General features: G+C 47.1%; 1 protein-coding gene across 4 annotated transcripts in view; it reads right to left on the bottom strand.

Moving 5' to 3' along the window:
• The window catches only part of SEPTIN11 (septin 11), a 121756-nt gene that overhangs the window by 72696 nt on the left and 24076 nt on the right, over positions 1-24984 (bottom strand). For 2 of the 4 annotated variants that reach the window (XM_035112147.2, XM_035112144.2), the window contains exon 1: positions 22383-22593. The exons of 1 other annotated variant lie outside the window; for it this stretch is intronic. In XM_035112147.2, the coding sequence (XP_034968038.1) occupies positions 22383-22409 (27 nt within the window). In that variant the 5' untranslated portion in view covers positions 22410-22593. Of the gene's footprint in view, positions 1-22382; positions 22594-24984 lie in introns of those variants that run through there. One more of the 4 variants, XM_035112146.2, reaches the window with a different exon arrangement.

The following is a 24984-nucleotide window of genomic DNA, read 5'->3' as shown; positions in this document are numbered from 1 at the left end:
GGAATACTTCACAGAAGGCTTAGCTAGTCCTACTGATTTATTCGCCAAGTTAACAGTTTGCCGGATTTAAAAATCATTTGCTGAGGGTTTACAGACCATGGCATTATCAAACAGCAACTTTCCAGAATCAAATCATTCCCGCTCACCCAAGTTTGCTGTGGCCTCCACCACCAGCTGCCACTACGCAGCGCAGGTTAAATTATAGCCCTCATCCATGCAGGTGACTGCTATTCCCTGCTTCGATTTGGCCTGCATATGTGGTACAGTATTTGAAAAGGAGAGTCAAAAGCAAGTTTGTACACAAAGGAGTTAACTTTAAAACACTCCTCTCCTATGCCAAAAATACACTACACTGCACTATTACTGATAGCAAAATTTATGCCCCCCAACCACCTTGGATCTATCGGAGAGTAAATATGCAATCTTAGTTGGGGGGGGGGGGGGAGTCCCAACATTGTGTTGAAAGCAGTGGAATGGGCCTTAAGTCACAACCAACCTGCCCTTTTCATTTCACTAGGAAATACCCATAAATTAGACATTCTTGCTCAATTAGAAATGCTGTTAACTGTCTCTGTTGGGGTCAGATGCACACGAAATATTAAATTGGCCCTAGCCTAGTACAAAGAATCAGTAGAGCACAGTCCAGACTTACTGGGAAGCAAATCCCACCGTACTTAACCAGCTTACTTTTGAGCAAGAATGTTTGGGCTCAGACTGCAAGACAGCCAGCACTGCACCTGTTAAAGCTACACCTTCTATTGTGGTTCAGTTTCAACTTCAGTCCTACACAATTACCTTGGAGTGAACACCATTCAGCCTACTTTGAGGACTGCACTCTCAGTTCGTAGACTATTTTAAAAAATCATGCAACTTAGGTGCAACATTCTACTATGGTGCAAGGAAAGAGACCTTTTTTTCCTGCAACATGGAACTATGCATAAGCCAGTGTTTAAAGTGGGAATTAAATTTAGTCCTCCTGGATTTACCCTTCAGGTTTCTGGCTGACTTGCTTTAGAAGTAAACATGTGGTTTTGCCAGTGCTCAAATAATTGTTATTTTAAAATTAGATTAGGAATAAAGTTACATAACACAAAACGTAGGCAGGCATGTGTGTGTCATCCCAAAAACGCTCGCAATTCATTTAACGGCAAACCACACAATTCATTTGGAAGGTTTAACTTCCTCCAAATAATGCTCCTGCGGTAATTTAAACGAGGCTTTTTAGGAATTGTTCCTCCAGTTCAGTCTTCCACAACCTTGTGCCCCCCCTACAGATGTTCTGTAGCCTGTGTAGAGCATGGCACCCCCACCTGTCAGACCACCAATATTTATCCTAAATCTTCCTTTCAATGCTTTGAAACCTGTTGTTCCTACTTACAGCAGGTCAAGAACCAAGGCCAAATCAGAGTTTAATTCTAATTGGCTCAATACAGAACTAGTGTTCACTTATTCCTTAAGCCAATAGTCATTCTTTGTACAATACAATAAAAGGATATAGAATGTTGTCTAGTAATACACACAGAGAGAGGGGGGGGAGGGAGAGGGAGAGGGAGAGGAAGAAATGATCCCATTGCATTTTGGAGCCATAATGCTTTCTCTCAGTAAGCATTACAGAGAGTTATTTCAACTGAGATGAACAGGAGGCTGTAAGGGGAAAACAATTTCCAACAGAATATCTGGATTCCTGGAGGTAGACTGCAGTATACCTTTTTTTGGCTGAGGTATGCATCAATAAACGCCACTCGCTCATCTCCAGCCTGTGTGTGCCATCAGCATGTGTCCTGGAAGGCTTCTGATTATCTGAGGGGAAATGGTTTTATTTCATCCCTCGATCCATGCTTCCTGTTGAATTCAGAACAGCTGTGGTATTGAATTGCTGCTGCACACTTGAAGCCAAAGATTCAAGCCTTTACTGGAACAGCCCCAGGGCTCAGCAGGGAAGCAAGCCCAGGAACTACAGTGGTCTTCATCCTTGGGATAGGATCAAACTAAAAATGTTTATTTGTGTTCTGTATGCAGGGCCCATTTGCAGAACAGGAATCTCCGAATGCGCCTAGATACCAATACGGCTGCAGAGTTACTGTTAATCATGGCAGCTAGACTGGTGACTGGGAGCGGCCGCAGAGAACACATAACACCGGTCTTGAAAGACCTGCATTGGCTCTCAGTACGTTTCTGAGCACAATTCAAAGTGTTGGTGCTGACCTTTAAAGCCCTAAACGGCCTCGCTCCAGTATACCTGAAGGAGCGTCTCCACCTCCATCGCTCTGCCCGGACACTGAGGTCCAGTGCTGAGGGCCTTCTGGCGGTTCCCTCGCTGCGAGAAGCCAAGTTACAGGGAACCAGGCAGAGGGCCTTCTCAGTAGTGGCACCCGCCCTGTGGAACGCCTTCCCACCAGATGTCAAAAAGAAAAACAACTACCAGACTTTTAGAGGACATCTGAAGGCAGCCCTGTTTAGGGAAGCTTTTAATCTTTAAGAAATTAGTGTATTTTAATATTTCTGTTGGAAGCCACCCAGAGTGGCTGGGGAATAAATAATAAATTATTTATTAATTATTATTATTATTATTATTATTATTATTATTATTATTATTATTATCATGCATCTAAGGTAGGGCTGTATGCGCATCACAACTGAACTGTGAAATTGGTATTGGCACAGAATTAAACAGTCAAAGAGCCTGAACTTTTTTTTCTCTTCAAAAGCAAACAGAAGCAAGTTTCTAGACCTTATGACTGGGTTGACAAATACTTGGTATGATACCTGGTTCCAATCCTTACTGGCAGCCACTTTCAGCTTTTCTGAGGAAAGAAGGAATATAAATGTTTTGAAGGCAGAGCATGACTTTCGCTCCCTAGCAGAACCAAAACCAATTATGCAATGCGTACACATTTGAACTGATGGCCAGAATGCAGAATCTGGGTTGCTTCGGCACAGAATTTTCAAACCCAGCTCTCATCCAAGGAACAAATCCACTGGATTGCTTCTTATGGTCTTGGATAAGAGTGTACACATGCACCAAAAAAAACCTGGGGCAGCTATGTCTATGTGCAGGGAATGTGTTATCTTCCCTAAATTGTGGTGGGGTGGGGGGTTCCAAAGCAAATTGTCATTAGCTGTTGCTGAAGAAAAAGCAAGTTTCTCAGCAGCTAACATTTCCAACATAGGAGTGAGCGAAACCAAGGGACCTGGGACTCAAGTTTGCAATTGGAGTTTTGTCGGCTCTAGAGCAGTTGCTCTTAGAAGGTACAGCTCACAAACAGCTCTGTTTTTCAAAGCCACCTCTGATCTGCCTCCACACCATCTGATCTGCCATCTTCTCCCCCCAGTGATAACAGATGGGAAAGGGTGGGAGAGGTTTGAGGAGGAATTGGGAGTTGGTCATAAGCTTTCAAAACAGCAGTTAAAAAAGGATATAGAAGGTTACTTAGCAGTTGAGAGGAACGTGGCTCCCGAATCCTTGAACATATTTAGGATCGTGTTGATTTTCTACATCTTGAGAAACCAGACAATAAAATCTGCATGTATTGTTTGTCCTAATAACCCAGATTCCAATTAAAACAACAGCAACACACAGCTGAAGAAAGGTAAAAGAAAATCAGGTCACTTGCAAGCAAAAATGCCAATTATTTGTATAGATGGTGCCTGCTTGCTCCAGAATCACGGGTAATTCTACACTCACAGTTGTCAAGATATTTGCAGAAAACTCCTGCTTTTAATCAACTGCCATATGAAAGTGACATGTATTCAATATTAATGAGGCTGAAGAGGAACAGCGGGGCTAAGCCGGCATCTTATCATATACTGTATTTTTCCTTTTTATACATATTTTATACATATACTGTATAAGATGCCCCCATGTATAAGACACCCCCTATTTTGGGGGACTCCAAATTAAGAAAACACCCCTCAGCACTACCCGTGTATAAGACGAGCCCCAATTTGAAACCTATTTTTTGGGGGGGAGGGAAACAAAACACCTCGTCTTATACACAGAAAAATACGGAAAGTCACTCTGTGGCAAAAACACGACATCCTCTAATATGCACAACATGTTGGCAGCCTTCTCTTGGTTTCACATTGCATACCATATTTTGGAAATTATCTTGGAAGTATACGTAAGCAGAGGAAAGGCTGAGTGAAGAATGCCAAATTTCAAAGTCACCATGGATTTTGAATTGTTAAAGAGTGGGTGTAGGTAGGGAATTTATGGTTCTTAACTCAAGGCATTTTAAGAGCCATTTCCAGTATTATGTGGTTGAATACCTTACTTTTCGATTTTGCAAATGAGCATGCCCAAATCCAGACTTAAGAAAGCTCCAGGTATGTCTACAGGGGTTTCCCCTTTTTTTGCCCTGGCTTTTGAAACTTGCAATGTGAACTTTTAGGACACACCTTATTTCTGTGATTCTGAGTCGTTTTAAACTCTTTTTTAATATTGTTTAAATTGTTGTAACCCACCCTGGGACCTCAGGATAGGATAAAAACAACAACAACAACAACAACAACACGGGGGGGGAGAGTTAAGAAAAAGGGTAAGGAAGCCCATAATAAGTGACAACTAAGCTTCTCATGGGACGCGGGTGGCGCTGTGGGTTAAACCACTGAGCCTAGGGCTTGCCGATCAGAAGGTTGGCAATTCGAATCCCTGCAACGGGGTGAGCTCCTGTTGCTCAGTCCCAGCTCCTGCCAACCTAGCAGTTCAAAAGCACATCAAAGTGCAAGTAGATTAGTAGGTACCACTCTGGCGGGAAGGTAAACGGTGTTTCCGTGTGTTGATCTGATTCACCAGAAGCGGCTTAGTCATGCTGGCCACATGACCTGAAAGCTGTGCGCTGGCTCCCTCGGCCAGTAAAGCGAGATGAGTGCCGCAACCCCAGAGTCGTTCCCGACTGGACCTAATGGTCAGGGATCCTTTACCTTTACCTTAAGCTTCTCATTATTAATAGAGCATGCGACTATCATTTCAGGATCAGGACTAATTTCAGCATCGTAGGTTCAAGCCCCACATTGGGCAGAAAATTCCTGCATTGAAGGGGGTTGGACTAGATGGCCCTTGTGGTCCTTTCCAACTCTACGATTCTGTAATTCATTTTGCCTGACATACAGATGAACCTCTGTTTCAAAAACTAAATGAAGGATGAGAAACACAAACGCCCCGTTCGCACGTAATATCAAACACTAGTTTAAAAATTAAACTATGACTGAACACAAACAGTGCTGATGTGCACTGTTCAACATTGCTCCATTTTTCTCACTCTGACTTTGCATTATGTGCAAAGCGGTGAGTTTTCCCCAAAAGAAACCACAAGAGGTAAGCAGAGAACAAACCTTTGCTTCAAATACTAATGGTATTTGAAGAGAAGCAACAAGCACTAGTTTGCAAAGCCAGCCTCTGGTTTGTTTTCCTTCCTGGTGCAGCAAAGCCAGGAGTCGGAAACAAGTCGAAATTAGGACTTTTGAGCTGCATGTACTAGCGTGCTGCTCATTTAAATAACCATAGCTATTCTTTAACTATAGCTAAATGTTACAGGTTAGCCAGCCTAAAGTGTTTTGTAGCACCAGACAAACAAGTTTTATGATAGCACAAGTCTTCATGGGCTAAAGCCCAGCTCATCAAATGCATTAAGTGATACCCATGGGTGGTTGGCAAGACTGGTTGGCAGGATGGATAAGGTCAAATAAGAATGAAATGGTGGAGAAATGGATAGCCTGTGAGAGATCAATTAAATGCATTATCAAAACAATATCAAAACAATTCCATCAACTTTGACCAAAACAATATACATTTTAAACAGGTCACACAATTCATCAATACCCAATTTAAAACAACAATTTAAACAACTATCTGATAAAATTTGTCAATATATCAAATAGGACTCTGGGTTCTCTCCAATAAAATACAGCCTATTTCTAAGACCTTTAATCCAGATGGAACATCCAGACTAAAAACCTGACACTGGTTAAAACCTAGACAACTCAACTCAACTCATTCAAAGGCCTTGGGAAAGAAGCATTGTGAGCCATCAAAACAGTAGTAATCGATGATAACACAACTGGTCTTAACACTGTTAAAGTTAATTTACACCTGCATTGCTAAAGGAAAGCTATCACATTTCTTGGTAAGTTCTAATTCAGCACTATCATGTGGGAGGCTCCCTTTTAAAAGACATGCATAACTCAATACATGAATATACTGGTAGCACTCATGACTAGTTGGCCAAGCTGTATAGTCTGTATGCCAGGGATAGGAAAGCTTGTTGTTTGACTCCAGCTCCCATCATCCCAAGCCAATGGATGACGGGAGATGTAGTCCAGCAACACGTGAAGAGCCAACGATTCCTCTTCCCTGTTCCTACGCAAACTGGTCAGCAACTGCTGTGTATATATAGGATCCATGTCAAAAAGAGACTCAAAGGATCTCAGGGCAGCATAGGCTGTTTTTCATTCATCGTGCCCTCACAGAAATCCTGTGAAAGGGTAGGCTGAACTGCTGGCTCAGGATTGCCCAATCAGTTCTAAGCAAGGGAGGACATTTCATGCCAAGTTCCATTGGTCAAGTTCAAATAACAACACTGCTCTGAGTCGGGCTGTAGCTCAGTGGTAGACCATCTGTTCTGCATTCAGAAGGTCGCAGGTTCAATCCCTGGCATCTCCAGGTAGATAGATAGGGTTTCCCAAACTTGGGTCCCCAGCTGTTGTTGAACTACAACTCCCACCATCCCTAGCTAGAAGGACCAGTGGCCAGGGGTGATGGTTGTCGTAGCCCAACAACAGCTGGGGATCCAAGTTTGAGACATGGGACATAGACAATACTGAGCTGGATGTGTCATTGGCCTGACTCAGTATGAGGAAGCTTCCTATGTGCCTAAAGCAGCCCTGTCTCTACTTTTGCTGTCAGCTAGTTGCCCTTGGAGACACACCCCAACCTTTTTTTTGTGTGTGTAAAGGAGGCAAAGCAAGGAAATCTCTAGGTTAGAGCAACTGACCACTGCAGATCAGCACAGGATGTGGTTTGCTCATTGCTCAAGAATGAACAACGTCCACCCACCCACCCCGCTTCAAAACTCACACTATTGTTTCTGCTGCAATAACAACACTTTGCAGCGAGAGAGGAGATGTGGTGTGACCACAATAGCCCATTTTTATAGACAGAGAGCAGGGAGAATGCTGGGAACCTCCAGGAGTTCAGTTCCTGGAGCAATGCAGCAGCAATGCCCAAATTATGGGCCAGGGTGAAAGAACTGTTACTATGCCACAAGAAATAAAAGTATTTCCAAAGTCCCCAAGAGCTGAATATATAGAGGGGTGTGGCAAAAGGAAGCTATTTGCAGCATCTGTGCATGAGTTCCTGTTCTGATCTTTCAGCCTCTGCTGGGGTTAAGTAGCCATTTCTGCCTTAAAATGGTAGACTCACAGAATCGTAGAGTTGGAACAGCCCACCAGGGTCATCTAGTTCAACCCCCTGCAATGCAGGAATCTTTTTGCCCAACGTGGGGGGCTCAAACCCATGACCCTGAGATCAAGAGTCTCAAGCTCTACCAACTGAGCTATCCCAGCAATGCTTCCATGGATGCTTCCAAGGCTTCCAAGGCAGTGATCCAGCAAAACTCCCAGTCCTTGTAGGACCGGTGACTCACAATAGACTTGCAGTGGGCTGAGATCTTCTGAAGGTGTGTAATTTTAACACATTCTGAAAACAAAACTCCAATTCTAAATTGGGGGAAGTGGGACAAATATGCAGTGGCAACCATAAGTTGGGAGGAACATTGGACTCCAGAGTACAGAGACTCCCAGTGCTCTAAGTGAATACTTTGTAGAATTCTGGTTGCCTAACCTCCAAAAGGATACTGTAGAGTTGGAGAAAGTTCAGGAAAGGGCAACCAAAGTGACCAAGGGGATGGAGCAAAGGCTGCAAACCTTTGAGACTTTTTAGTTTAGAGAAAAGGGGAGATAATAAAAGTTTATAAAGTTACACGTGGCATGGATAAAGTGGACAGAGAAAACTTCTTCTCTCTCTCTCATAACACAAGAACTTGCAGACACCCAATGAAGCTCAGTCAGTAGAGCATGAGACTCTTAATCTCAGGGTCATGGGTTGAAGCCCCAGGTTGGATGAAAGATTCTAGCATTACAGGGGGTTGGGACTAAATGACCCTTGTGGTCCCTTCCAACTCTTCAATGATTCAAAGAAGGTATTTTGTTGTCATTTAGTTGTGTCTGACGACTCTTTGTGACCCCATGGACCAGAGCACGCCAGGCACTCCTGTCTTCCACTCCCTCCTGCAGTTTGGTCAGACTCATGTTGGTAGCTTCGAGAACACTGTCCAACCATCTCGTCCTCTGTCGTCCCCTTCTCCTTGTGCTCTCAATCTTTCCCAACATCAGGGTCTTTTCCAGGGAGTCTTCTCTTCTTATGAGGTGGCCAAAGTACTGGAGCCTCAGCATCAGGATCTGTCCTTCCAGTGAGCACTCAGGGCTGATTTCCTTAAGAATGGATAGGTTTGATCTTCTTGCAGTCCATGGGACACTCAAGAGCAGGGGTAGGCAACCTAAGGCCTGGGGGCCGGATGTGGCCCAATCACCTTCTCAATCCGGCCCCCCCTCCAAATCGTGGAATCAGCATGTTTTTACATGAGTAGAATGTGACCTTTTCTTTATAGAATCATAGAAGTGTAGAGTTGGAAGGGACCCATGTGTCATCTAGTCCAACCCCCTGCAATGCAGGAATCTCAGCTAAACACCCATGACAGATGACCGCCCAACCTCTGCTTAAAAACCTCAAAGGAAGGAGAGTCCACCACTTCCCGAGGGAGACCGTTCCACTAGTTCAGTTGCTGTTGGACTACAACTCCCATCATCCCTGACCACTGGCCATGCTGGCTTGGTCTAACGGGAGTTCTAAAACATAACCTCTGGAAGGCACCACAATAAGTATGCTTGAAATACAGCCTCCTCTCACTAGAGTAGGTAATAATAATATTGGGAGCATGAGCAGTTCTCTAAACACTTTGAAACCAGGAGGCATCTGAGTCAGGTTCTTCAGTCCAGAACAACCCCCGTTCCTTCTGTCAGTGATCTTCCTACTAAAGCTCTCTTCCCAATTTGTTTGGACTCCAGCTCCCATTAGTCCCAGGCAGCACAGTCAATGGTCCAAGGTATCGCAACAACATATGGATGATACCAAATGGGGAAACACTGCTCTTAAATCTTCACCCTCCAGCTCTTTAGAAAAGCTTCCTTTTTCTTTTTTTTTAAGCAAACTGAAATAAACTCTTCCATCAAATCAAACACTGCAATTGCCATATTGGACGGGAACGGGAAGAAATTTCTGTCTCCAGTCCAAGGCTTAACAGTGGCCAGCCAGAGGCCTCTAGGAAGGTTATGAGCAAGGCATGGTGGAGGCAAGACTCTGGCTTTCTCCCCAGCCTCTGCTATGCCCAGTCTTTGAACACAGAGGTCCCACCCAGCCTAGCTGACAGCTCCTGAACAGAATTCCCCTCTAACCCACATTTTAAGACAACTGGGTTGCTGACTGTCACAAATTCCTGTGGCAAACAGATCCATAAGTCTGATTAATAAAAGTTTGCATGCAGCTAGTGCCAGAATATGAAAACCTACAGAAAAGAAATCAAGACACCTGCCTAAATATTCTGCTAAATAATGTATCCCACTAAAGGGAATGTGATTTAAGGTGGTGCAGCAGCAGTTTTGGGGTTGTGGCCTGAGGCTTTGGGGTTTATTTCATTTTTAAAAAGAAGTCCACCAAACGCAGCAAATCTCATGACCAACCAACTTCAATGGTTTGGATCCACTCCCAGCTGAACTCTCTAGTGCTTTTCCCCTTCTCACCAGCTCTAAGCAAGCAAGGGACATGAGCACAGAAAGCAGGGTGAGGAATTAGTGGCTGGCACCTACACAACAATTATACTGGCAAGTTCAGTGGGGTGTTCTGGCACCTTCATAGCAAACTCATACTCAGGGCTGGGAGAGGCCTGCCTAAAATGCTGGAGAGCTGCTGCCAGTCAGTGCAGACAACACAGAGTTAGATGGCTCAATGTTCTGAATGAGGCAGCTTCCCAAGTTTACTCTCGAGTGCTGGCCCATATACTGTATAGCCAAAAGAGAATCATCCCATCATCCATACATGAGGCAGGGGGTTTAGCAGCAAGTCTGGGTTAGCAGAAATAGAAAGAAAGATAGAAAGAAAGTCCAAGGGTATGATGGAGGAGACAGAGATAACTAAAACCGGTTGTTTTCTTCAGTAGCCACAGAACGCCAAATGCCTGATTTTTTTGGGGGGGGGGGGTACAAAGGGCACTATTTGAGAAACAGCACTATTTGTGTCAAATGCACAAAGATGGAAATATAAAGCCCTACACACTATAGAGGAATGGCTGATATAACTATTGGACTTGGCTGAGGTGCCAAAGTTAACATGTTGAAATTGAGCGGGGGGCGGGGGCGGAAGAATCATTATTGACACTTATTCAGGACTGGAAACTTCTTATGGATTTTTTTGCGTGAAAGAGAAAATGAACTTGCAATATCGGGATTTGAAGATTGAAAAAAAATACTGCTTTACAGAAGTCAGAATGGTTGGATCTTAATGAGTGAATACAATATTTAGCAGCAGGACAGAGAACCGGAAGTCTTCTTATCTTTCTTTATCTCTCTTTAATCTTCTATCTCTCTTTCTCTCTTTCTCTTCTTTTGCTTTTTCTCTTTCGGTTTCTTTTTGCTTCTTCTTCCTGCCTTTGTCTTTCATTATAAAAGATACTTTGTAATGGGTATGAACTTTTGTATATCTTTGAAAAGTATCAATAAATATTTTTCAGAGAGAGAAAGCGAGAGAGAAAGAAAGGGTTAGCTGGAATCTTGCACAGCAGCACTCCACACTAAAATAGTTTATCACAGGGCTGGAACCCCATCTCCTTTCCCCCCTTCCAAATTCTGATCAGGGAAGCAAATACCACCAATTCCAGTGGAACATCTTTCCAGATACAGTGGTACCTCTGGATACGCACACCTCTGGTTGCATATCCTTCAGGATGTGAACGCGGCAAACCTGCAAGTATTTTTCTGGGTTTCGCCACACACGCAGAAGCGCTCTACTGTGCCGTGAGCATGCGCAGAAGCGGCACCTCCAGTTGTGAATTCCTTGGGATCCGACCGGAGCTCCGGAATGGATCCCGTGCGCAACCAGAGGTACCACTGTAAAGTGTTTAGGTTCCAAGAGGTACCGGGGCAAGGAATCTGAGCTGGTTACATGGAAAGCCTGTACATGGCTGTGATCTCTGCTAAGCACCTGCTTTTCACTGGCAGCAGCTGGAGTCAGAGTGTCTGGAAGCCGCTCTATCATAGAATCATAGAGTTGGAAGAGACCACAAGGGCCATCCAGTCCAACCCCCTTGCCAAGTAGGAAACACCCTCAAAGCATTCCTGACAGATGGCTGTCAAGCCTCTGCTTAAAGACCTCCAAAGAAGGAGACTCTGCCACACTCCTTGGCAGCAAATTCCACTGTCAAACAGCTCTTACCGTCAGGAAGTTCCACCCTCCCTGCCCCCCCGCAAACTGAAGCCACCACAGAAGTCTTGGTGCCTGATGTTCTTGCACCCCAAGGCTCACACATACTTGGTCAGAGTCTGGGGTGCAGGAACAAAATCCAGAAACAGTGCTAGAAACTCAGATTTTACCAGCTAATTACCAAACGGCACCTTAAACCTAGGTTACAGTCGACATGCAACAGAATGTTGTAAGCCACTTTGAGATTTGTTCTTTAAAATATAAAGTGGTATAGTAATGAAATTAATAGTAATGATGATGATTATGATACTTTTAATGCAGAAAAAGAAAAAGATGGCACCTAGACATTCCATTGTGGTGACCAAAACCCAAATTTAAAGTGACATTTGGAGATTAGCTTACATATCTGAGTTTCTTTGGCCACCTCATGAGAAGAGAAGAATCCTTGGAAAAGACCCTGATGTTGGGAAAGATTGAGGGCACTAGGAGAAGGGGACTACAGAGGACAAGATGGTTGGACAGTGTTCTCGAAGCTACGAACATGAGTTTGACCAAACTGCGGGAGGCAGTGGAAGACAGGAGTGCCTGGCGTGCTCTGGTCCATGGGGTCACGAAGAGTCGGACACGACTAAACAACAACAATCTGAGTTTCTAACACTGCTCCTAAGACCCACCCCCCACACCCACCCCCGGAGCCAGGAGAACCACAGGGCTCCAGTCTCACTTCTCTTCCCCCCCCCACCTGACTACTCCTGCCTGCGCTTTTGCCACACCTCTGAGATTCTCAGTGAGCGTTTCACAGCTCATTAGAGAAGCGGTTGGGTGTCTCTGCCTGGCAAACAGATCCCCCACAACCCCCCACTTGCTTCAGCAAAGCCCATGTGAGCAGAGAAATCCCTTGCAACATCAAGACTCCTTGTCTGATTTTCATTTACAGGAAGAGAAGCTGTTTGGATTTGCAGATAGTGTCTCCCTGTAATAACTCCAACTGTTGGGAACTCCATGGCAATAAACTGTGCGCTCCAATCCAAGTGGAACAGCAATAGTAAACACTGCCACCCTTTTCCCAGTGGCTGATTTTCGAACTTTGGGAGACAATGGCAACAGTGCCTGGTTCATAACATGGAACCATAGCTGCCAAGTTTTCCCTTTTCTCACGAGGAAGCCTATTCAGCATAAGGGAAAATCCCTTAAAAAAAGGGATAACTTGGCAGCTATGCATGGAACACAACTACTTTATAGTATGATCATGTGGCACCAAGAAAGTATAAAACAACACAGCTTCATAAGAACATGACTCATTCCCAAAATATAATTATAAGCGAGCCTCTTACATATGTACCTTAAGCATGCCTACAAACTCAATGAGAGGTGTGAGCTTGCGTTTGCTGGGTAATCTCATTTATATTAGGTCTGATTTGAGACAAACAAATTCTCATTTCCTCATCAACACAAGGCGTTCTCTTTTCTGATCTTTCTTATTTCTCAGAATTGAAAATCCCTGTTGACAACAATATGTGGTGCAGAACTGCAGCCAGTGTTCTTGAAGAGAGGAGAAGATACTGTTATTCTGACTGTATATGTTAAAATATATTTTGATACTATGCTATACTATACTCCACTGAAATGTTTAAACGTTTGATTATCCTTGATTCTTCCTGCCACATTTGTCATCCTCTCCTGCCACACTCTTTGAGAACCACTGGCCTCCGTAGCTCAGAGGCCCAAGAGCTCAATTATTGGAGCCCAGGGCCTGGCCCAACAGTAAAAGCCAACAGCAGCATTAATAATAATAATAATAATAATAATCTAGTATTACCAAATTATTTGCAGATTCACAAGAGGTGGTGTAGGGCTCCAGGTTCCCTGCAATCCTCAGACTTTGCCCACCCACTTCCAAAAGAGACCCTTTGCTGCCCTCCTGAACCTGCAACTAATAATAATAATAATAATAATAATAATAATAATAATTTATCATTGGTACCCTGCCCATCTGGCTGGGTTTCCCCAGCCACTCTGAGCGGCTTCCAAAAGAATATTAAAAACAGTACAGCATTAAAAACAGTACAGAAGGAAAAGAAATTGCAGCGAATGAGGCAAAGAAAAACAAAACAAAACAGGAAAACAAAACCCACCGCATTCCTTCAGGTGGAGGCACTGAGCCAGGAAAATTTTGCTCTGGAGAAGAAAAGGTTTACAAACCAGGGAAGAGACTAAATTGCTGTTGAAAATAAAAGATGTATGCTTGTTTGCGAAGAGCCAAGCAGCTCAGAAACTCTCAGCATTTAAAGGGTCTTAGTAATTCAGGCTCTCGATCTGGCATTTCCCCCTGCTTGTGCTAAGGAAGATGTTCAAGAACTTCCCACGCTCCTTGACACTCACACAGCTTCTCTGGGGTTAGTAAGTGAAAGAAATCAGCAAAGCCACAGGCTTGCTAGAAACCAGATACCAGCCATTTTATTCTAAAAGGGCAGCATACATTGCAAGTCTGGTGCACACTGGTAGAAAGCTGCTACAGAACAAGAGTCTTTTTCCCCCCTTTTCTTTTTTGCAAGTAAGAACAAAGCATATCATATTCCCAATCTGTGCTCCTTGGTAATTCCTGTCCACACAAACAGATATAATCTGATAGAAGGAGAAGCAGCAACTCGTGTACTCAGGAACCAGCTAAAATTCTCCATCTAAAAAAACCAGGCTGCAAGGTTTGATGGAGAACTGAAAATAACTTTCGACCACGACAACACACGTGTGCATCACCTAAAGACAACAATATGTAAACTTCTTGCTTCAAAACCATTGTTTTCACCACTATGTGAATTTAAAAATCTATTTTTAAGTTAGTTTCCGTCAACTAACACTTATTTCACCAATGTGCAGCCCTACTCAAAAGTGCTAGTGAAGATGCACTACGAGGAACGAAGACCTGTATAAGGTCAGAATAGAAGTCCCCAGTTTTGCTCAGCATCCAGATGATTTTGGGAAGCAAATGAGGAGCGCATGAGGGCAGCTGTTCAACCGTTTTCAACTCCACCCCTCTTTTGTTTCTTAAGGCAATACTCACTGTTTGTGATTATGACACAGAACATTCCTTACTTATGGCAATGCTCCCTAGTCTTTGGGGGAGAGGGGACAGAAGGCCATCCCCTTCCCCTCATCCTGCACCAGATCCCATAAGACCAGCATGAGCAGTTATTCCAGTAGCAAAAACAGACTGTAAAATCTGCAAAGCAGTGGTTTCAGAATGAGTCCACAAGACCACCACCCCCTAAAAGGAGGTGCAGTTTTGATTCCTGCATTGACATTTCCTCTTACAAGCACAGAACTCAAGGCTCTTGGGAATATGAATGCTGTTATCTGGGTGCACCTATATTGCTGGTTCACACAGACATGTCCATTAAGCAATGCTAGCATGTATGAACAATGGCCTCAAAAGGCAGAACTTCAGGTCACATCGAAAGCTTTCCAAGTAAGTCACTTCACATCTTCAGCACCAAGCCACCAAGTACCTAATGCATGTCTGAACCAGCCCGCAGAATTGCTCAGAGCAAGGGCAACGGAGATGCTACTAAAATCAGGACCTTCTCTGCATGGAATCAACACTGTTGTCACTGCTAATTTGCCACGAATAGGGCTGCCTTTTCTGTGCCTTTTAACTACAAAAAGGCAGAGTATTATAATGGAGGACTCTTACCCAAGAGAAACCCAGGGTCAAATCCTCGCTCAGCCAGAGCGGTCACTGAAGAACCTTTGGCTCTGTCTCAGCCTAACCTACGCCATAAGGTTGCTTTGATGCTGCCAAGGGAGAGGGGTGCTTGGGCAGAAACTATTTCTTCCCATAACCCCCATTGACATTCAGCATGGTGAAATCCAAAGCAGAGCGAAGACCTCCAGTGGTCCATCCTCCATGTTCTCAGCCCCTTTCCCAGACTCTGATACCTCCTGGATCCCACCAACTTCCCCCATCTCACTTGGGCCTTCCCCAAGGTCGCCAGCTCCAACTTGTTGAGAGCTCCTCCCATTCCTCCTCAGGATCAGACCATGCATGATGGTGCCATGGGACTCGTGGCATCTACAGGGAAAGACTAAAACACTCGTGGCTTTTTAGTGGATTTTTTTTAAAAAAGTGGCAGGGACTCAACAGGAGCCTACAGAGTTACTAATGGCTATTAAGCTGCTTACAAGTACAAAATCAATGCGCAACTCAAATACACAATAAAACAATTCCACAAATGGTACACACACAGAGAGAGAAGCTGTCAGAAGCTGTCAGCTGTCATATAACACTGGAAACCAGCTGCATCCAAAAAAGGCTGTCTGTTCACAACGAGCAGACGGCGTGAGCTCCCGTTGCTTGGTCCCAGCTCCTGCCAACCTAGCAGTTCGAAAGCACGTCAAAATGCAAGTAGATAAATAGGAACCGCTACAGCGGGAAGGTAAACGGCGTTTCCATGTGCTGCTCTGGTTTGCCAGAAGCGGCTTTGTCATGCTGGCCACATGACCTGGAAGCTATACGCCGGCTCCCTCGGCCAATAATGCGAGATGAGCGCGCAACCCCAGAGTCGGTCATGACTGGACCTAATGGTCAGGGGTCCCTTTACCTAGGAAAGAGCCACCAGAGAAAATTAGCAATGACATCTAAATAGAGCAAGCAGGGTCTCCCCCTTCAGCAGTGGGCTGGACTACGTGACATCTGAAGTGCCTCCCTATTCTATGGTTCTTTGTTCACAGGTGGTATAACTCTGATGCATACAGCTCAGAGACCACAGCTCAGCAGCAGAGCACATGTCTTGCATGCTGAAGGGCTGGGAGCTGCTCCCTGCTTGAAACCCTGGAGAGCTGCTGCCAGTCAGTGCAGACAATACTAAGTCAGACGGGCCAAAGATCTGGGTCAGTATAAGGTAGCTTCCCGTGTGCATAAGTAATTGGAGGGGGTGGGGGAAGGCACGACCCTCATATCCTGCTTGTGTGTTTCCTAGAGGCATTTAAGTGCCCACAGGTGGCAATAAGATGTGGGATTGGATGGAAGCCTCCCCTCTGATGCACGAGAGCTTTTCTTATAGTCTTATGCTAACAGCTTCTGCAAAGCACCTCACTGCTGAAGCAGCTGCTTTGCATAGCCTATTTTTACATAATTAGCAGCTTGCATGGAACTGGCACACTTTTAAAGGAGGAACTATTGGCAACGGGCAAATCAGGTACTACTAACAACCAGAGTCTGAATAAACAGCAGTGGTAAGCAAGATCCTGTTGCCAGTTCCAAATTATTCAAATTATGATGAATTGAACTATAATAAAAATGGGAAGCTCCTCACTTGCCTTCTGGGGACAGCAATCCTTTCGAACCTATTGCACTTGCATTCCCAAGAAAATTAACAGAGACATGAGATCTAGAAACATGTTTATAAAATCGGTGGAAGTTGAAGCTCTCAAGATCAGTAATGTGAAGCCAAGAAATGCTTGGGAGGGGGAAAGGAGGGGAAAAATAAAATTAGGAGAACAGGAATGAAAGAAGCAGATACCAGGTGTGAGGGAGAAAGATAGACAATATGGCAAAAATGTTAACTGGGCGCCCTGTTGCAGGCTAAGGTTAAAGGAGAGTCTTGGGTCTGTAAAGGTAGAAGACTAAAGCTTTAATTAAAACTTTCGTTTTCATAGACAGATCCCTGCTGCAGCTGGAGTCTGACAGTAGCTGTTCTGTTTCAAATGTGGATATACTTTATACTTTAGATATAGTGTTACTCATAAAAGTAGCTAGAGCAAACCACCAAACAGAGTGGTTTGCATGATAACCTTCGCCCTTGTTACTTTATGTGCATTATTTTATAATCAGTGCAGTGTCATTTCCCCAGTACATCTCAGTGGGCAAATTCCGTGACTCAATAATGCTATCTTGGTTCTGTTAAATAAAGCCAGACTGATCTTTCTTTCAGAGTTCCTCTCCCCACATCCTACACACAAGCCAAATGTGCCCTCTCTCTCTCTCTCCATGCCCAACAGTTTTATTAATGATTAACCCAATTAACCTGCTCATCGGAGCAGTAGTACAATAGGCAGATTCCTGCAAAGATATGGAAAGGAAGTGTTAGGTAATAGGAAACTGGACCCCTAGAGTCTATGCAAGGCCACAGTTTGCTAATGCCAACTGCTGTCATGCTAAAACAAGAGGGGAAGGTGGGGGGGGGGGAGCCCTCTGTGCCTAAGACTCCATGCTCTCTGGAGACCATCCATTAAATATGTCACAGTTCATGGGAAGAACAGAGGAGCTGCAAGAAAAGGATTTGGGATAGGTTGACAAGGAGGCAAAGTACGACTTGGGGGGTGCATGCGCGCGCTAAAAGTCTGATGTGCTTTTTGAATAGTCCCCATTTCCAGAGATGTGATGATTTGCTGGGATGGGTTAATGACATTATACTCTGTACATGCTCAGGGATATCCCCACCGCCTTTCTATTCCGCATACACAGAGAAAAAAACTCAAGAGAGAAAGTCATCATCAATGAAGAGTTTCAGACTCCGGCATCTCCAGGTGGAGCCGGAAAAGGGACCCTGCAGAGAGCCACTGCCCATCAGTGTGGACCAGGGGTTGTCAACCTGCTCCCTACCGCCCACTAGTGGGTGTTTCAGGATTCTAGGTGGGCGGTAGGGGGTTCTATGGCACAAGCTAAATCCTCCTTCCATCAAGCACTGGTGGGCGGTAAGGAAATTTTACTTTCAAGAAAGATGCATTAGTGGGCGGAAAGTATAAAAAGGTTGACTACCCCTGGTGTAGACCATACTAGACTAGATGGACCAATGGCTTGTCTTGGTATAATCCTACCGTAGTCATTATACATGACTTACCATGACATGCAAACTGGGCCATTATGGGGAAGATAGTCAAGATTCGTTAAACCATTGTTTGACGTAGAAGCTGGAATTTTAGTGCTAAAACTCTCATTGCCATCCACAACACCAGCTTTGCAAACAAGTACGCAAACAGCTTCGCAAACAAGTTACTAATGTGTCCGCCCACAATTACATGTCAATCGTATGTGGCACTCTTGTTACCTTGAAAGGAAAGGGGGAAATACCACCATTCTCTTCCATCTTACAGAATCTTACCTGCTCAGTTGCCTGGAGCCTATTTCAACTCACCATAGGAGAGTAGCTTTTCACAAAGCTACTCTCAGCTCATATACTGTATCTCACTGCCTCAGGCTGTGGCCCTGTGAATCAACTACAATACCTTTTATTTGAGCTCCCGTGTGGCTGGACCCATTTTGCCCTGGACCCTTTCAGAAAGCAACAAATCCAGATCCAAATGGATAAGTAATTGTTACCAGTTGCACTGAGGAAATGGTGGGAAGAGTGTAATTTTTTTATTTATTTAAAATGTTAAATGCAACTCCTCCGCCCTCCTGCATTTACATGAACAATGTGCTTTAAAAAAAAAAGTGGGGGTGGGGCGGGGCATGATGCAATTGCCATAACACAATGCAGTCCATTACCCTACAGTACTAGAGCCACAAATTGTATTATAAAACGGTAACAGAAACTAAGCAAGGGAGCCAGGTCACATCTTGAATGCAGACACCATTTTTCACATTCTGAAAGTAGCCACACTGAAGTCATTTGCTCACGCACAACATCTGTTTTACTGGCATGCACTTAAAAAAAAAAAACACCGAACAGGAAAAAGTCAATCAAGTTCCCTTCTCCCTCCCTCCCCCCACCTTCCTTCCCTCCCCACCTCCTCAAGATGTATAAGGGTCCTTTCATATGGTCAGCATTTACTTTCACCAACATCTCTCTAAGTTCTAGACATAATAAAAAGGATCTCCGAGTCTCTCTTTTTGGTAAGGATCTCGTTATGTGAAGCTGCCTGGCAAGTCTGTGAAACAAAGTTTCTCAGACGTTACTGGTTTATCAAAAAGAAAAGGAAAAAGGAAAGAAAGTAGGGAGGAGAGACTCCTTCAGAGATCTAATTTCATCCCAACATTTCTCCAGGGTATCCTTCCTATTTATAACAGCCAAGAAGAATCTTCAACCTTGAAAGGATATGTCCCTTAATATTTTTTAGCCTCCATTTGTATAAATCTTTCGCCCACAACCCCAATATAGGTGTATAAAAACTGACACCTTCTCTTATCTGCTTCAGGCTTTTGCCACAGGATGTATGAGAACCCCTAAGGTGCTATAGGCCTTGCAGAGGTTTCTTGTGGCAAACTACTGCATCCGATCAAGTTGACATCTCTCAACTCCCCACCTTAACAAAAAACAGAATTGCACAGTGGAGGGGCAGCAGCTGGATGCTTCAGGGTGTGGGAAACTGCTTGAGAAGCCATTAAGAGTCAAACAAATAAACTGAGTCGCCAACATCATTTCTGTGTCTATTCTTTTGGGAACCAGAGAGAGAGAAGAGAAGAGAAGAGAAGAGAAGAGAAGAGAAGAGAAGAGAAGAGAAGAGAAGAGAGGATGTTAAGCAAGTTAAAGTTTATACGAATGCCAAACTTCTAGTTGCCTCTATTGCTTTTCTACACAGCTCTGCTTCTGATCCCAGAGAATACTGTAACTCTTCACCCAAGTGATTTTTTTTTCCCGGGGTTGGGGGAAAGGAAGGAGAAGGCTAGGTTAAGGCACCTCCATCCAGTACTCCCATTACCATTGCTGCTGCCTGAACAGAGGAGGTTTGAAAACCTCCCAAGAATGCAGTTCTGAAAGACAGACATCCTACTATATGCAACCCGTTTGCCTTACCCTGTTTGAAATGTGGTGAACAGGCCCCCCAGGACACAATATATACAACCCTATATACCTACAGCTTGTTTCCCTTTCCAGTGTTGACTAAAAGATGAAGTTCTCTAAAAAGCAGCAAATCGGAAACCACACACGGGTGTTGCAAGCCTGCATTCTTTAATTTTCTATTCTTGGGTCATGATCTGCAAGGAAATTCACACCCCAATCTACTAATATAAATACTAACAACATATGCACTTATGGCTTGGCTTTTAAGTGCTCAAGGTGTTTTGCACACTTACAACAACCCTGTAAGGTAGACCACTACCACTGCCCCCTTGTAGAAGATGAAACATTAGGAAGCTGCCTTAAACTGAGTCAGGCCACTGTTCCATCTAGCTCAGTGTTGTGTACACCGGTTGGCAGTAGCTCTGCAGGGTTTCCCCGCAGGGGTGTTCATCAGCCCTACGTGGGAGACGCCAGGGCTTGAACCCGGGATCTTCAGCATGCAGATGCTCCACCACTGAGCTATGGCCCTGCGACCTTCTGCATGCCCCACAGATGCTCTCCCATGCGGCGCGCCAAAAGGTTTGCCATGCCAGGGGTGAGATTCCAACTCAGGGCTTGCAACTTCATAGAATCACATGTGTCACTCTCTTTCATTCTGGGGTGTTGTTGTTGTTTTCCCCAATGAAAAGTGGGGGGGCAGGGGGCGGCAGAAGATGCAACAGAAGATAAGACAAAAGCCAGAAAGATAGAGAAGGGAAAAGGCAGGCTTTGGGGGGGGAAGGATGCCCCATATTTTTTTTCTGGTCTTTTGTATGAAAAGATTCAAAGTGACAGCTCTAACGCCACCCCCTTCTGCATCATGGAAAAGCAAAGAGAACATTAGAATGACAGAATTGTAGAGTTGGAAGAAACCACAAGGGCCATCGGTGCAGGGATATTTTGCCCAAAGTGGGGCTAGAACTCAAGACCCTGAGATCAACAACCCGACAGGGCCACGTCAGAGTAAGTCCCCTGAAAGAGGATCCCCGCCCCCAAGCAGACATTTATAGAATTGCAATCTTACAAATTTGCATATGCTAGTCTTCACCTAGATGTGCTGGCTTGGGCTGAGGGGAGTTGTTGTCCAGCACATCTGGGGGGCGGGCGGGCACCACGTTGGCGAGGGCTGGTGCATGCTTTTCATGTCCTAGACCTAGATGAATGATGCGCTGGCTTAAGAGATGCGGTGCTCCGAGAGGTTGTGGGGTTGCAATTGTATATCACCTGGCTTCTCAGCCAGCTAACAAAATCTCACAATGGTTGGGGGGGGGGGAGGCGGCCATCCCGTTATGCTCCCCATGCCTTCCCCACAACACAAGCATGTGCCTCCACCCTGGAGGACAACTTTGCCGCCTTCCCCATCCGCAACCTCAGGCACGTTTCCTTTCGTTTATTTCTTTAGCCTCAAGCCACACACCTTCCTTCCATTTACTGACACTGATCTCGGGCACCTTTTCAGAATCGCCAGGGAGGGAGGCCTATTCGTGTTTTCGTCTCCACTACCCACTCCCTCCGATTTTCGTCTGGTGTGCCCTATTTTTAGATAATAAGACAAGCAGCTCCATATTTTGCTACTACTACACACACACGCAAACAAACACACCCCTTTCCCAGCTTTCTTTTCTTTAATTCTCCCCCCCCTTTTTTTGGAAGCTTGGTACACAGCAAAAGAAAGTGGGGTCCGGGCCCTCCTCCTGGCACGTAACGTCTGAACGCGTCCCGTCCCCCGTCCTCCGTCAACCCGACCCACACCCAGCCTCTCATCCCACAGGCGCCCACCTCCGGCAATCCCTTTTGCAATGAATGGAGAATGAGAGAGATGGCAGAAAAGCGAACGGGCGGGAAGGCGGGGGAAATGCCGCGGACCCCAGGCGGGGTCTCTCTCGCTCGCCTTCCCGGGAAGCAACAAGCGGCCGCCGCCTCGCTCGCTCTCCCGCCTCAGCCGCCGGGAAGGGAGGCATGGGCGCGCTCTTCCCCATCCCCGTTATCAGAGCCCGGGCGCTCCGCACATGGGCTGCACGCCCGCCCAACCGGAGAGCTCCACACCCCGCGGCCGCTCCAGCGGGAAAGGCTCCTCTCCCCTCACTCACCGAGGGTCTCCCCACCGCCACGGCCATGCTGCTGCTGGGGGGTGCGAGGGCAACGACGACGAGGCTCCGGCTGCTGCTGCTGCTGCTCGCCTTCTTCCCCGGCGCCTGACGCGGCTGCTGCTGCTGCTGCCCCTCCTCCCGAGCGCCCTCCCCGCTCGCATGAAAAGCAGCCTCTGGCTTCGCCTGCGCTCGCGATTATAAGCGGCAACATGGCCACCCGGTTGGAAGCGACCATTCGCTGGCGAGAGGGGTGGGTGGAGTGGGTACGTGTGCCTCTCTGCAATGTGGACGTGTGCGTGTGCGGCGGGGGTCGCGCGGCGGCCTCCCCCGCAGCTCCCCTCGCCCCGTTTTGGCCCGCCTGCCGCGCGCTCGGAGGCGCCTGCCTGCCCAAAAGGTGCGCGCGCGAGACTGGGGGCCAGGACTCAGGAGGCGCCTCGGGGAGAAAGGAGGCCAGCGGGCGCGGCGGCGCTTTCCCTCGACGGGGCTGAAGGAGCCATTGGCGCCGGGCGCCCCTTCGGCGGGGCGCTCATGCTCGAGTCCGTCCAGGCAGAGCACGCGAGCGGGGACGGCTCTCTCTCTCCTCCAGGAGAGCCAGGCGGGGACGCGGCGGGTGTTGGGGGCTCAGCCTTCATCCATGTGTGCACCGCGCGCATGGGAACGGCTAAGGTTCGCCGCGGAAGGGACCTCCCGCTCTCCCCTCGACTGCTCTTGGCGGTAGGATTTGGGCAAGGCAGGGCCGTGGCTCAGTGGCAGAGAGCGTATGCCTTTCGCGCGGAAGGCCGCGGGTTCAATCCCAGGGAGGGTCGCTGCCACCGTGGGAAAACTCCCCAAACTCCCCCCCCATTACCAATTTCTTAAGGGTCTTGGCAGCCACTTAATGATTTTTTTCCGATGCTGTGTGCTACTTCACTGTATTTTTATTCCATCCTCTAGTCCAGTGGTTGCCAATCTTTCTTTGGCCATGCACCACCTAAGCATCTCTAAAATCCTGATGCCCGCCCTCCGTGACCACTGGCGGAGGAAGGGGGACGCAGGGGGTGCGGTCTGCCCCGGGTGTCATCGCTGAAGGGGGTTGTCATCGCCCCCTGCCCCCTGCAGGCGCCGCCACCCCCATGCTCGCAGACCCGCCCCCGTGGGACGCTCACCCCACCCCCGGATGCACAGCATGTGCGCCGCTCCGGGTGCCAGAGCAGCTAGCTCCGCCTCTGCCTGTGACATTTAATTCTTATTATTTAAAAAGTGAACTCCTATTCACGTGGAGGAAGCTTAAAAGGCCATTAACTGTTAATAACTCATTCTCGAATTGCCCCCCTTGAAAATCAAATTGCCTCCCCCTTGTGGGACGTGCACCCCGTGTTGGGAACCACAGCATCTAGTCCACGGGTGTCAAACACAAGGCCCGGGGGCCTAATCCGGCCCGCCAGACCTAGTCATGTGGCCTGCGTAGCTGCCGCCGACAATAGCCGCTGACAGTAGTTCTGGAGCCTGCGATTGGCCGAGGGTCAAAACCGGGGGCGGGGCTGCAGGCAGAGGCCGGGGCGCTGGAGCCGCGCTGACGGCCTTGGCCAGGGAATTTCAATTTCGAATGAGGCTGAGGGAGGCGGTGGCACAGCGGCCAGACGGGGAAGTGAGATGCAGGAGGAGGAGGAGGAAGCCCGCCGAGGAGGTAGAAAAGTCCTACAGGCGCCGCCGGCAAAGTTGGTGCCGGGACGGAGCAGCGCTGGATTTTTTTTTGGCGGGCTTTGCTGTTGTCTCCGAGAGCGAGTGAGGCGGCACTGGGGAGCCGTCGCCCGCCGCTTCCCTTCCTCTCCTCGGCTGCATCCGGGAGGTGGGCGAGCGAGCGGGCGAAAGGGACGCGGAGTGAGCCTGAGGGGGAAGTAGGCGAAGCGCAACAGCTGCTCTCTTGATGGAGCCGGGTTTCTCTTCCCTCTTCCCCCGTTTTCTCCTCATAGACACTCGGGAGGGTGCCTGGCTTTTGCTCTGCCCCCCACCCCCGAGCCGCCCTTTGGCTTCTCAGTTCTGGCGGAGCTGCTCCCCGGGGGGCGGCCGGGAGGGAGGCGGCGGCGACGGCACGGGTTCCTGCTCTTCCCGCTCTGCCGCCGCCTCCTCTCAGCCCCTCGTGATGTAGGGCTCCAGATGGAGTCGCCTCGCGGTTTGAGTAGGTGGGAGGGGAATTTTTTTTGGGGGGGGGAGGTTTTCAAGCCTCCTCTGCCTGCAGTCCCGGTAGGGAGAGGCGGTGGCAAAGACGACAACAGCGTGGGTGGGGGGGAAGAGCAGCTCTGAGGCGAAGATGCACGTCCGCTGGGGCTGCCGCCGCCTTCCTCCTCGGGAAATCCGCTGCCCTCCCTCAGCGCGAGGGGAAGGGACTCTGGTGCCGAGGAGGGAGGATGCAAAAGCAAAGCAGGGAGTTGGCGCTGCACCGCATGTTCCTGCCCCTCTCCAAAGCATGGGGTGGGTTGCAGCGTGTGGCATCCTGCCTAGCGGGGTTTGGGTGTGCGCAGAGCGGGAGAGGGAAGCCCTCTTTCCATCTGCAGGTTTTTAATCCCAGCAGTGGTTTTCTCCTTCCTGCCGAAGGTTTAGTTGAGCCCCCCCCCCCCCGGAA

Source organism: Zootoca vivipara, chromosome 9 (genome assembly GCF_963506605.1).
Source record: "Zootoca vivipara chromosome 9, rZooViv1.1, whole genome shotgun sequence".
Taxonomy (NCBI): Eukaryota; Metazoa; Chordata; class Lepidosauria; order Squamata; family Lacertidae; genus Zootoca; species Zootoca vivipara.
This window is presented reverse-complemented; position numbering and strand designations above follow the sequence as displayed.